The 12,200-nt window shown below is 57.0% G+C and overlaps 1 protein-coding gene across 1 annotated transcript in view; it reads right to left on the reverse strand.

The window, feature by feature from the left end:
• CAPN8 (calpain 8) overlaps positions 1 to 12,200 on the reverse strand; it is a 40,092-nt gene that overhangs the window by 26,757 nt on the left and 1,135 nt on the right. The window contains exon 2 of the mRNA XM_025877908.2: positions 5,769 to 5,838. Coding sequence (XP_025733693.1) covers positions 5,769 to 5,838 — 70 coding nt within the window. The remainder of the gene's footprint in view (positions 1 to 5,768; positions 5,839 to 12,200) is intronic.

The following is a 12,200-nucleotide window of genomic DNA, read 5'->3' on the forward strand; positions in this document are numbered from 1 at the left end:
CCCTCCTGGAGCCCCAGCACCCTCCCCAGGGGTCCAGCACCCTCCTGGGGCCCCAGCACCCTCCCGGAGCTCCAGCACCCTCCTGGAGCACTCCCGTGACCTCCTGGGGTTCCAGCGCCCTCCCTGGGCCCCAACGCCCTCCTCAGGTTTCCAGCGCCCTCCCAGGACCCCAGTGACCTCCTAGGGCCCCAGTGACCTCCCAGGGTTCCAGTGCCTTCCCAGGGCCTCCCAGCACCCCGCCAGGGCCCTCCAGCCAGCCGGGTTGTGGATTCCTGGCATCCTGGCCCATTTGACCTTGGCCCAATAAACGCTTGATGAACAGCAAGTGTCTGAATGACTCGATGGATTACAGTTTGTTCTTAGGCAAACCCCCAGTGACCGCTGCCTGTTTGCTCCTGAGTCTCCCTGGTCTGTGGGAACAGGAAGCCCAAGAAGGACATGCAGTGGGCCTGACGGTTCCCACCTCCACCAGCATCCGGGAATGGGGGCGATGATGAGGGAGGCCTCCCAGCACAGGTCCCAGGGGAGCTGACAGGGTGACCACCCCACAGCCCCCCGTGACGCAAGTGTCCTCGCCGCCCCCCCGCCGACGTTCTTGCTCCCGGCTCAGTGCCTCCACCAGCCCATCTAGAGCACTCCTCACACATTACAATTCAAGGCACGGAAACTACGCGCCCCTCAGCTGCTGACATCAAACGGGCCTGCCCAGCCGGAGGAGCTTAATTTTCCTTTCATCTGCCTCACTCGTGACATCTCGCAGGTCCTCCTGGCACCGGCGGCAAGTGCGGGTCTCCGAGCAGGGGCGGCAGCTACGCGGGCGTCTGGATTCCTTCCAGGGGCTGTGTCAGGTGTGAGTGGCTTGTCGGGACAGGAGTACTTCCAAGTCAGCAGTGCCCCTTCAAAGAGTCCTCTTGGGAGGATGGACATCTACTCTGCTGCTCAGAACGTTTCAGGAACTTGTCTGGGGACCTGCCTCGAAGCCCGTGGCACGTTCGCTGGGTTCTTCTCCGTTGGGACGCGGCTTTGACCTTGGATCATAGTTTTAATTTCCAGAAGCAGCCAAGAGTAAGGTGGGTGGAAAACCTGGGAAAAATCTTGATGGACAAGTCCCTCCTTGCGGCCACCTTCCAGCAAGATCTGGCCGTGGGTTAGAGTTTGGACTAACCACGGAGCTAGAATGGGGGGGGAGTCCTGGGTCACTTGACCTCAGAGGAAGTCGGGGAACCACCTGAGCTTTGTTTTTTCTACTCCTTACTCGGGTTATACATACAATGGGTTTAACAGTTATTAAAACAATAAAGTGATTTTTTAATTCCACTTAAATAATGATCCCCTAGAGCCCTCCACCCCCTCCACCCGTAGGCCTCGGGGCTTCCAGTAAACAGACCCCAACCCTGACGATGAGGGGCTCTGGTTTTAAGTCCACCAAGAGACAGTCATCCTGAGTCAGGCTTCGTGAGAATAGAAAGTGCTAAATCAGAAACTCCCTTTGGGTCTGAACACCTAATGTTACTATAAACCGTAGATCGCAAGAGCTCAGGCTCCAGCTTCTGGGCACTTCCCAAGCACCAAGGAGAAGTAGAGTGGCCCCTGGGCCACGGCAGAAGGACAAGGAGGGGAGCAGGGACAGAGGTCAGGGGCTGGGACTCCTGCAATAGTCCCTCCGTGAGGCTGATCAGTGGCAGGAGCAGGAAGAACAGTAAAGCCGCAGATAGGGTGAAAATGAAGCCAAAGCAGAGGGCATTCTTGGGGACCCTGGAAGCAGAATGACTGGTGGCAGTAAAGAGGGTGGTGGCGCAGGGCCTGGAGGCAGAGAGGAGAGGAGACGGCGGTCGCCGGGAAGGGAGAACGGGGCAGGTCCATCCCACCCGGAGCTGCGGTGGCTTCAGGGTCGGACCTGGGAGCCCCCCGGAGGGAGAATGGGCCTGACCCTGCACAGTCGCAGCCCCCTGGGGCCAGCCAGGACCCCGGGAACAGCTCCAGCACAAGCACCAGCCAGCCCGGGACGCTGTGATTTATAATAACAGATGCAGGCTGGGTCTTAGACCTGTTTCTGGGCTCAGCGCTCCCGAAACCCTAGGTTGCTTTCTAAGCAGTGGGGGAAAGCACAGTTCTTCTGGTATGTGGTTTTGTTTTTTTAATAAGTGCACATTTATTTTTTTAAAGATTTTATTTATTTGAGAGAGAGAATGAGATAGAGAGAGAGCATGAGAGGGGGGAGGGTCCGAGGGAGAAGCAGACTCCCCGCCGAGCAGGGAGCCCGATGCGGGACTCGATCCCGGGACTCCAGGATCATGACCTGAGCGGAAGGCAGTCGCTTAACCAACTGAGCCACCCAGGCGCCCAGTTCTTCTGTTATGTTAACGAGGTGGCTTTGGAAAGCCCCTAGGTGACCCAACTGGTTGCCAGGGGAACCAACCCCAGGATGAGTGGGTTGGAGCTTTCAGAGCCACCCCCACCCCCTGACCCGGGAGCCCATCACCAGCACCAGTGATTTCGTCTATCAGGCCTCTGTCATGAAGCCTCCATAAATACCCAGAGGCTTCCAGCCTGGTGCACGTGTGCAGATTTGGGACAATCAGCGCCCCAAAGGGAGCATGGAAGCCCCTTCCCCAGACCTCACCCCATGCCTCTCCTCCATCTGGCAGTTCCTGAGCTGTATCTCTTATAGGAACCCATGCTCTGAGCTCTGGGGGCCCTCCGTCTACAGCTGATGGGTCAGAAGCCCGGGTGACAATGGGAACAGGAGCCTGGGGTCTGAGGTGTGGGGGGACCGTCTTGCGGGGCTGAGCCCTTAACCTGTGGTGCTCTCACCCTGTCCAGGCCGACAGTGCATCAGAACTGAGTGGGATCCAGGACACCCTCTGGGGTCGCCCAGGGGATCTCTGGCCTTCCTCACATCTGGGCGCCGTCTTGGGGAGGGTGGAGACGGGCCGGCCTTAAAGAAGCAAGAAACGACCCGAAAAAAGCGACGGGATGAGGAACGTTTATCCAAAAGAGATGGGAACCTTTCGGAGACAGGTGGAAACACCTGTGATCGGCTGGCTTGCGTTTCCCTCCCCCTTGCAGTCAGCAGGAGTCGGGTGGCGGACGGACAACAAACCGGGGCAGTAAGCAAGGCTGTGCCAACCGACCTCAGGTCTGACGCTGACGCAGATGCTGATCTGCTCACATGGGTTTGTTTGTAAAAATCCACCTTCGGCATTTGATGGCGGAGGAGGCCTCCTCTGCCGGCTCAGGGTTCACAAGCAGGCGCCATTCAGCTCTGACATCAGCACCAAGCCATCCCAGGGGTGCCCCCCGCCCCCCGCCTCTACTCCCCACCCCCCACAGCGCGCCTCCGGCCTCCCAGTTCATCCTGCCTCTGGCCATGGTTAAAACACACACACTTGTGAGTCCTCCGGCTTTGCCAACACCCCCAGCTAGCTGGCTACGCTGAGGAGGCGGGCGGTGGGCCACAGACGTCTCACAGACCCCGGCCTGCAGTGCCAAGTGAAGGAAACCTCGTCCATCTGCAGGAAAGCATCAGAGGGATTGGGAAACTTGTATCTTGACGACTAGCGAGAAGATCTTAGGGCTTAGCCGTTGTGCAATCGATAGCGCCAAGCGGGAGAGAAAACAGCCGGTAAGACCAGAACCAGATTTGGACTTAGAGCTACTTACTGCCTTAGCTCTCAGGCCCCTGGGACGTGAGTGGATCCAGCTACAACAGGATCTCTTAAACCCGCTGACGCTCCAGCCACATGATGCTGGGCTGGGGGGCTTTCCCGAGCGTTGTGGGATGTTCAGCAGCACCCCCGGCCTCCGCCTGCTCCATGCCAGGGTGACCTCCTGACCTCCCACGGGCCCTCCGAGCCCCATAGTTATACCACTCTTCCTTCCCTCCAAATCATGCCAGCGCCAGCCCTCACCCCTGCCGGCACCCCTGCAGAGGCAGAGCTAGACATTTCCGACCCTGGAGACAGCAGCTGGCCTGGGTTCCCAGGGCCCTGAACCACAGCCCCGGCCTTCTTGGTGGCCAGCCTCCATCCCGCGGACGCTCCTCTGCCCTCTGCCCAGGCTCCGCCGTGAGACACTGAGACATGTCTTTGTTAAGAGGAATAAGAACAAACAGGTGCCCAGCAGCATCCACAGTTTGCTGCCTCCAATGCAAGAAAGCATTGAAAAAAAAGAGAATTTGGATTTGCTTGAATTTGCTAGAACAGAAAAGCGGTCACAGGGCAACGAGCACGGGAGGAGGGAGGCGGGAAGCGGACTCATCATGGCGCACTTTCCGAGTGTTTTAACTCGTGTATTCAAAATAGTAATAAAATAACTGTAAGCAAGAGGAATAAAAATGTTTTAAACCCGGAGTAGACCCCACTGTGTGGTGTCAGACTCTAAAGCTCTGAACACACGTTGTTGGCGGTGCGCCCATCTCCCTGAGCGGCGCCTGGCACCGGTCTCTGATGGGGAGCCTCCCCGGGAGCCTCCGCCCACCACGTGGGGCGGCCCGGCTGGCTCATGGCTGCTTTGACTCAGCCTCCCCCCCCCCGCACCCAGGGGCAGCCACCTTTCCACCTGCTGAGCCTCACTCCAGGCCCTCAGCCCCCTTCTGCTCCGTTCACGCAAAGCCACCACACAGCTGGGCGCACCCCGGGGCACCTGCTGGCAGCCCCACTTCCTTCCCACGAGCTGGATTCGGAGAGCGGTTGGGTCCATTTGTGCCTGGCCAGCTGCACGCACTCGCCACGGCAACACCCAGGCCTCCTCTGGAAGCCCACTTTTCTCCTTGCTCAGAACTATTCAAGGGAACCTCTACTCAAGCTGACAATTAAAAGGCTCTTATTAAATAGCTTTTCTGAAGTTAAAACATGTGTAAACAAGAAGCTGTTAAAGGCGTACATTCAGAGCTCTGTTTCCCAGAGACACATGCTAATTAAGTTAAACACTGAGCTCCAAGTAAAAAGGCTGAAGGAGAAGGGGCAGGACACTGCCCCCACCCCACCCCCACCCGGAGCCCCTGCACAAACGGCTCGAATGGCACAAGGGCTTGGGACACGGAGGCCGCGGCTCTGGGCAGCGGGTGCATGCCCGTGAGGGACGCCTGGACCATTCCCGCGGCTCTGCACTCCCACTCCATGAGCTCCGGCCGAGGGCGTGTCGGCTAGCTACACTCCTTAAGGCCAGGATGTGGGAAGCATTTGAAATTAAATGCCCGTGAATTTCAGATTCATAAGGGCTTCCAGCAGGCTGAAGAGAGGGAAAAGGAAAGAGGGGAACTTCCTGAAAGGAAAGAGGTTCCGGGTCTGTGTGGATGCTGATCTTCTGTTTGCTTTGCTGATCCTCACAGGTAGGACTGTTTCCCGGGTACCTGCATCTCCAGGTCCGGTTCTGCCGTCATCCCGGGAGGGGGTGCCTGGCTCTGAAAGAGAGCTCGGCTGGAAGATGGGATTCTTGTTTTCTCACTCATTTTAAAGCATCTGCTGGGACAGCCCACAGTCATGTGGACATGGCCACTCCATCCAGCAAACTGCGCCCACTTACAGGCAACGACTGTCAAAGCACCACACAGCCCGCTATCCATGCGTGCCTACAACCCTGGCCCGTTACTCCTGCCTGGAAGGCGGTTTGGTGGCCTGCAGAGATCTCCCCAGGGGAGCCACGGTTCTAGCATCGCAAACCCACGAGAGGAGCACAGATCCACACAAAACACCGCAGATGGGATGTCAAGTCCCTTTACTCGTTACACACACAGCTGCCCTCGCCCCAAATAGTCGGTTACTCACCTAGACTCCCCTGACAGATGTCTGTGCGCGTGGCTCCGCCCACAATAAACTGGGGGCTGGGACACAATTCCTGAAAGCAAGTGGGACAAAGCACAAGTCACAAGATGCCCAGCGCTGGTGGTAGCCAGGGTCAGGGAGCTCCAGGGTCAGAGCGGAGCCGGGAGGAGGCCAGGCCACCTACTGCGTGCCCCTTGCACTGCTGCTGAGGACTCTGCAACCCAGCGAAGGAGGGGGCGGAGGCGCTGTAGGGCAGGGGTGCAGAGCAGGGGTGCAGGGTGGGGGTGCAGGGCAGGGGTGCAGGGCAGGGATGCAGGGCAGGGGTGCAGGGCAGGGGTGCAGGGCAGCAGCCGTAGCCTGCCTCCCCTCTGTCCACCAGCGTCTGTGCTGCACGGAGGTGGGTGTGAACGGTGGTGGGAGAAGGGCAGAGGCCGAGGTGCTAATGTGCTGCAACATGACCTCACTCTCAGACAACACCCCTATTTGCACAGAGAGGATTAGATCAATGTTCCACACGCTAACTAAATGCCGTGGACGCTCATTAACTGCCCGACGACATGCAGATGGCCCCAGGAGCTGATGGAGACGCCGAGGTGTCAGGTGTGTTCACGCAGCCGACACGCACTCCCTCTGCCCGTCAGGGTGGCACCGGCCCTGGGCCACCGCTGGGGCCCAGCGGGTCACTGTCTTCCCTGTTTACCCAGCAGGATTGCCGGGCGCCCACCCCGTGCACGCACACACCGCCGCACAGGGCGGGCAGGCACGTGGGCGTGGGGAAGGGAAGAAGGGGGGATGGTCCTCACACTCGAGGTGCATCCAGCCTGCGTGGGAAACCCGGACTGAGCTTCCTGGAAAAGTCGGAGAAAAGCTGAGCGCGGAAGAAAGGGTGCGGGCTGTGCGAAGAGGGAACGTGAGAAACGCCCGGGACGGGGTGCATCTGGGAGGCTCTCTGGTTGGGAGAGAACACCCTCCTGTGCATTAGAAAGGCAGGGTCTAGGAGCAGAAGGACAGGGGGTCTGGCTAGCCAGGCAGTCGGTCAGAGGCAAAGGGGCCCCTGGGCGTGACTGACCGCAGGTGCATCAGAACGCACAGAGAAGCAGACGGACGGGCTGGTGCTGGGAACCAAGTCCTGCAGAGGCCGCCTCACAGCCCTCCCTGCACAACATCACCAGCTCCTGCCTAAGTGGGCAGAAACAGCGCCTTTTGGGCTGGCTTTCTTTTCTTCCAAGTCTTAAAATTCATCCACTTGTGTTTTGTTGAAAAAGTAATATATGCACATAAGTTTTCAAAGTCTACGTAAAAAATGCCGTAAAACAGAAATCTCTTACATTCAGATTCCTCACTGTTCACATTTCCTATGTATTCCTCCAGAAACTGTCTGTTCACATGCAAGCGCATCGACACGTACACCCGTTTTTATCACAAATGTCTTGTACGTCCTTTCCTAGCAGAGCGAGCCTTAGAGCTTCCTCGTAAGTCCCGCTAGCTCTTCACCAGCCCTCTGGGGGGGCCGGCCTTCCATCCTGTTTGTTTGTTTCGTGCTTCTGCGATCTCCCAAATTTAGACAGAGACCTGGCATCAGCCAAGCTAGGTGTTCTCAAAGCTGCAAACTCGGAAGGTGGAGAGATTGGAAAATTAATAATTAAAAAGGGAGAGAAAGGACGCCTGGGTGGCTCGGTCGGTGAAGCGTCTGCCTTCGGCTCAGGTCATGGTCCCGGGGTCCTGGGATCGAGTCCGGCACCGGGCTCCCTGCTCGGCGGGGAGTCTGCTCCTCCCTCTGCCTCTGCCCCTCCCCCTGCTCGTGCTCAGTCTGTCTGTCTGTCTCTCTCTCTCTATGGGTCAATTAAGCAAATAAAATCTTTTAGAAAGGGGACGGACAAAAAAATCACATTAAAGTTCATTTGAAAAAGAAGATGCTGCTTCATTGAGAAGGAAGGGAAGAGAAGGCACTGAACGGGGTCTCACAGAATCTCGCTCCTTAAAAACCCTCTTAAAATATTGTCCCCTCCCACCACCCGCTCATCCGTCAGTCTCCTGAAATCTGGCTTTCCCCTTGGCCAGTGACCACAGAAGGGGCGCCGTTGCCCCAGGTGCTGACTGCTCCCTCCCCCTCGCCCCTCCTGGAGCTCTCCTCCCTTGGCTTCTGCATCCCTCCTCGTCCTTGACCGTGTCCTCACCTCTCTACATACTCCTCCTCCGTCATCCTCCTCGCTCTGCTCTGCTAGCCCGTCAGAGTCAGGGAGCCCTCCGCCACGGGGGTCCTCAACACTCTGAACGACCCCCCTTCCTGCGGCAACACCACGATGCCCTCCTGGGGCATCGCGCAAACCCCTGGCTTCAACCACCAGCCACAGGGTATGACGACCCCCGATGGCCCCCCTGAGCCGCACAAGCCAACCACAGAGCTCACGTGGTGTCGGCCACAGCGACTCAGAGCTAACGGGTCCGCACGTCCTGCTAACATCTTGCATCCGGCGTGGGAGACGGAGCGGCTCTCACGGGCTAGCGGCGATGTCACAGCTTATAGGCAGAAGGGCACGGAGCGATCTGCAGGCAGAGGGGAAGCACGGTGGCTCACAGGCGGTGCGAGCCATCGCAGAGTCCTCCCCGTCACCACGTCCCTCCCACCGGCCGGCCCTCGGGTGGGAGATGCGGGGTACAGTGGCAGGCAGAGCCGTCTGGGGAGGCGGCCTCCCACGCCCCCCCCTCCGTCCTTCATAACAAGCTCGTGTCTTCTCAGTAATCACGTTCACTGCCACGCCACAGACACAAATTACTCGGGCGGGAATCAGCCCCTGACTCAGGGCACAGGGAGCCCAGACACTGCACAGAGTCTGGCAGGCAGTGGCCGCGCTGCGCGGCCGTTCCAGGAGCTCTGGCCCGGCGCTGCGGGACACCCCGTGCTGCCGTCACCGTGGTCACCATCGCCACGGGTTGTGGCCATGTAACTGGCCGGCAGCCTGCCCCTCCAGGGCCCGGCCCTGTTGGAGCTTTCCGCCTCAGCTCAGTCTCCCTGGTGCTCGCTCTCTCGTTATGAGAGACTACCGCCTTCCTCGGGCTGTGCTTGCCCTGGACACGCGCGCACAGCCCGCCTGGGCCCTCCTGCCCCGCTCCTTCCGGCCCTGCTCGAATGTCCGAATGTCCCCGTAATTAACCGGCCCCGATTCCACGGTCAGGTGCAAGTGCTTCCTCCCCTGAGCTCCCCTGCATTTCGTCGTGTGTGAGCTTCACCCTCTGACATGAATAACCGAGAGTCCTGAGCTCGGTGACGTGCCAGGCACCGTGCTAAAGCCCGCGACGTAAGTAACATCATTATTGCCCTTTTACAGGGGAGGGAACTGAGTCCTGGGGAGGTCAGGAACTCACCCCCAGTCACAGGGCCAGTGAACGGCACCGAAGGAACCAGAATCCCAATCACCTGACGCCCAAACTGGGACCTGCAGCCACGGGCTGCCTGACAGCCCTCCTGCTGTCTCCCTCCGACTAGAGAGAGCTCCTTGGAGCCTCTGTGCCCACATCCGCACACGACCTGCACACAAATACAGCTGAACTGAAAACCCCCAATTCATAGTCCAGAGGCAGCTGCTGGAGGAAGGGCGGCAGCCCCGGACGGAGGCCTGTCCCCTTATCTGAATCCTAATCTCCCAGCACTCACACCCTCCACGTCTCCCTTAATCTGGGCTGGCCACTTCCTGGGTCCTTACGGTGCAGCTGACCTCACCTCTCTCCCTGCTCTGCATTTCTCCTGAAGATCAACAAACTGCTCACTGACAGAAATGCACAGAGAAGAGTCTCGTCCACCGGGCCGCACTCGGCCCACGCACGCCAGGCAGCCCTCACACCACAGGCTCAGGCGGGGCAGGGGCGCGGCACAACGGGGAAGGGAGGATGGAGAGCACGTGGGGGCTCTGCAGAGAGCTCCCCTGGTCTCGCACGCCTCCAGGGCGTCTGCCGCAGCACCACCGCTCTTGCCCAATGCCATGGGGAAATCAAGGTAGAGTCATGAGAACCCAAGCTTGACCCTGAGATTTTCAATCTGGGCAAGCCTGTCTTCAACCTTTAAAACAAGAGCCCAATCAGACCTTCTGTTTAGCAGCATAAAAATAGGCAAAAAAAAAAAAAAAAAAAAACCAGGGGAACCTGGGTGGCTCAGCTGGTTAAGCACCTGCCTTCAGCTCAGTTCATGGTCCCGGGGTCCTGGGATGGAGCCCCGCATCAGGCTCCCTGCTTCTCTCCCCCACTCCCCCTGCTTGTGCTGGCACTCCCTCTCTCTCAAACAAGTTTTTTTTTTAATCTTTAAAAAAAAGAGGCCAAAAATAGGCAAAAACACCTGGAAGTGGCAGAATGCCAAATTTTATGATTTCGGAAAACAGATCTAAGTAGCAAGCTTCATCTATCATCAAGAGGGCAAACGCATCTATACATGGATGTTTAGCCAATCCCATCCACTTTCCCCTAAAGGCAGGTAAAAGTTAATTAACACCTTTGTGGGAAGCAGGGTCATAGAGCTGCTGGTGTGAAGCCCCTGAGACCGACATAGTCAGGTGTCTCCCTGCAATTCAGCCAGTGAAACAGAAGAGCCAAGAACCCAGTTTAAACACAAGCAAATGACTCAAACAGACAATTGCCCAAAGAAGACATCCAAATGGCCAACAGACGCATGAAAAGATGCTCAACATCACTGATCAGCAGGGAAACGCAAATCAAGACCACGATTAGACACTACCTCACACGGGTCAGAATGGCTACAATTAACAAACTGGGCAACAACAGGGGTTGGTGAGGACACGGACGAGAAAAAGGAACCCTCGTGCACGGTCGGTGGAAAAGCAAACTGGTGCAGCCGCTCTGGACAACAGTATGGAGGCGCCTCAGAAAGTTAAAAATAGAGCTACCCTATGATCCAGTAAAAGCACTGCTGGGTATTTACCCCAAAGAATACAAAAATACTAATTCAAGAAATATGTGCACCCTGTTGTTTTATCTGTAACATTGTCTACAATAACCAAGATGTGGAAGCAGCCACGTGTCCGTGATGAATGGATAAAGATGTGGTGTGTGTCTCACACACACCAGAACGTTACTCAGCTATGAAAAAGAAAGAAATCTTGCCATTGCAACGACTCGGATGGGGCTAGAGGGTATAATGGTAAGTGACATAAGTTGATCAGAGAAAGACAAATAGCGTATGATTTCACTCACACGTGGAATTTAAGAAATGCAACAAACAAGCAAAGGGAGAAAAGAGAGAGAGGCCAACCAGGAGAACACACTGCTGGTCACCAGAGGGGAGGGGGAAACAGGGGGTGGGGGTGAAGGGGTGCACCTGTCGTGATGAGCACCGGGTGGTGAGTCACTGCACTGTCCGTCTGAAACAAGTATAACACTGTACGATAACTGGAACTTAAATAAAAATTTTCTTTAAAAAGAAACTAAAAAAAAATACACTTTGTTTCTTTAAAAAATATCAAAAATAGAATCACCAAGTGATCTAGTGACTCCACTCCTGAGTATACACCCCAAAGAATTGAAAGCGTGGTCTCAAAGAGATATTTGAACAGCGTATTCATAAAAGCACGATCCGTAAGAGCCAAAAGGTGGAAGCAACCCCAATGTCCCTCGATTAACGAATGGATTACAAAGCATATGGTATACGTGTACAACGGAATCATCTTCAGCCTTAGAAAGGAAGGCCATCGGGCACCCGCTACCCCATGGATGAACCTGGAGGGCATTGTGCTGAGTGAGATAAATCCTGTGGGACTCCCTAGAGCAGCCACACTCACGGAGACAGAAAGTCGAGCGGTGGCCCCAGGAGCTGGGGAGCGAGGGGCGGGGGCCGGTGTTGAGTGAGGACCGAGGCTCCGTTTTGCAAGATGAGCAATGCTCTGGAGGTGGTGCTGGGATGGCTGCAGCAGTGTCCATGTTCTTGACGCCCACTTAACACCAGTTACGATGGCAAGTCTTACGTTACGTGTGCTTTACCACAGTTAGAAAGAGGAAAGGAAGGAAGCAGAGGAGAGACAGAGTGGGGAGGGAGGGCGCAACGGAGCAAGTGAACTCGTTAGGGCCACGCGGGACCCCTCATCCCCATCTCCCCCACCCCAGGCTCCTTGGGGTCCTCCAGGTCAACTAGAGCCCACCCCCCTGACACCCCGGGGTCCTGTGGCTCGTGGCTGGTCCCCGTGGAGCACTTCCGTCTTTCTTCCCAGGGTGTCCGTGCTTGATTCACATGCCTGTCTCCCCACCGTCTCCATCAGAGCCGAGACCACAGTCACCTCCCGCGACTCCCCGACCACTGTCTCCACCAGGGCCCAGCCAGCCCCCGGCTCGAAACACACCTGACCGTGGAATCACCTCTTGAAACGAGAATATGGAACAGATTCCCAGCCCGGATTTTGCCCACACCCCGGACAAGCTGCACAGATTTCAGGG

This window comes from Callorhinus ursinus, unplaced genomic scaffold (assembly GCF_003265705.2).
Source record: "Callorhinus ursinus isolate GAN/ISIS: 27379988/994484 unplaced genomic scaffold, GSC_fseal_2.0 scaffold13, whole genome shotgun sequence".
Lineage (NCBI taxonomy): Eukaryota > Metazoa > Chordata > Mammalia > Carnivora > Otariidae > Callorhinus > Callorhinus ursinus.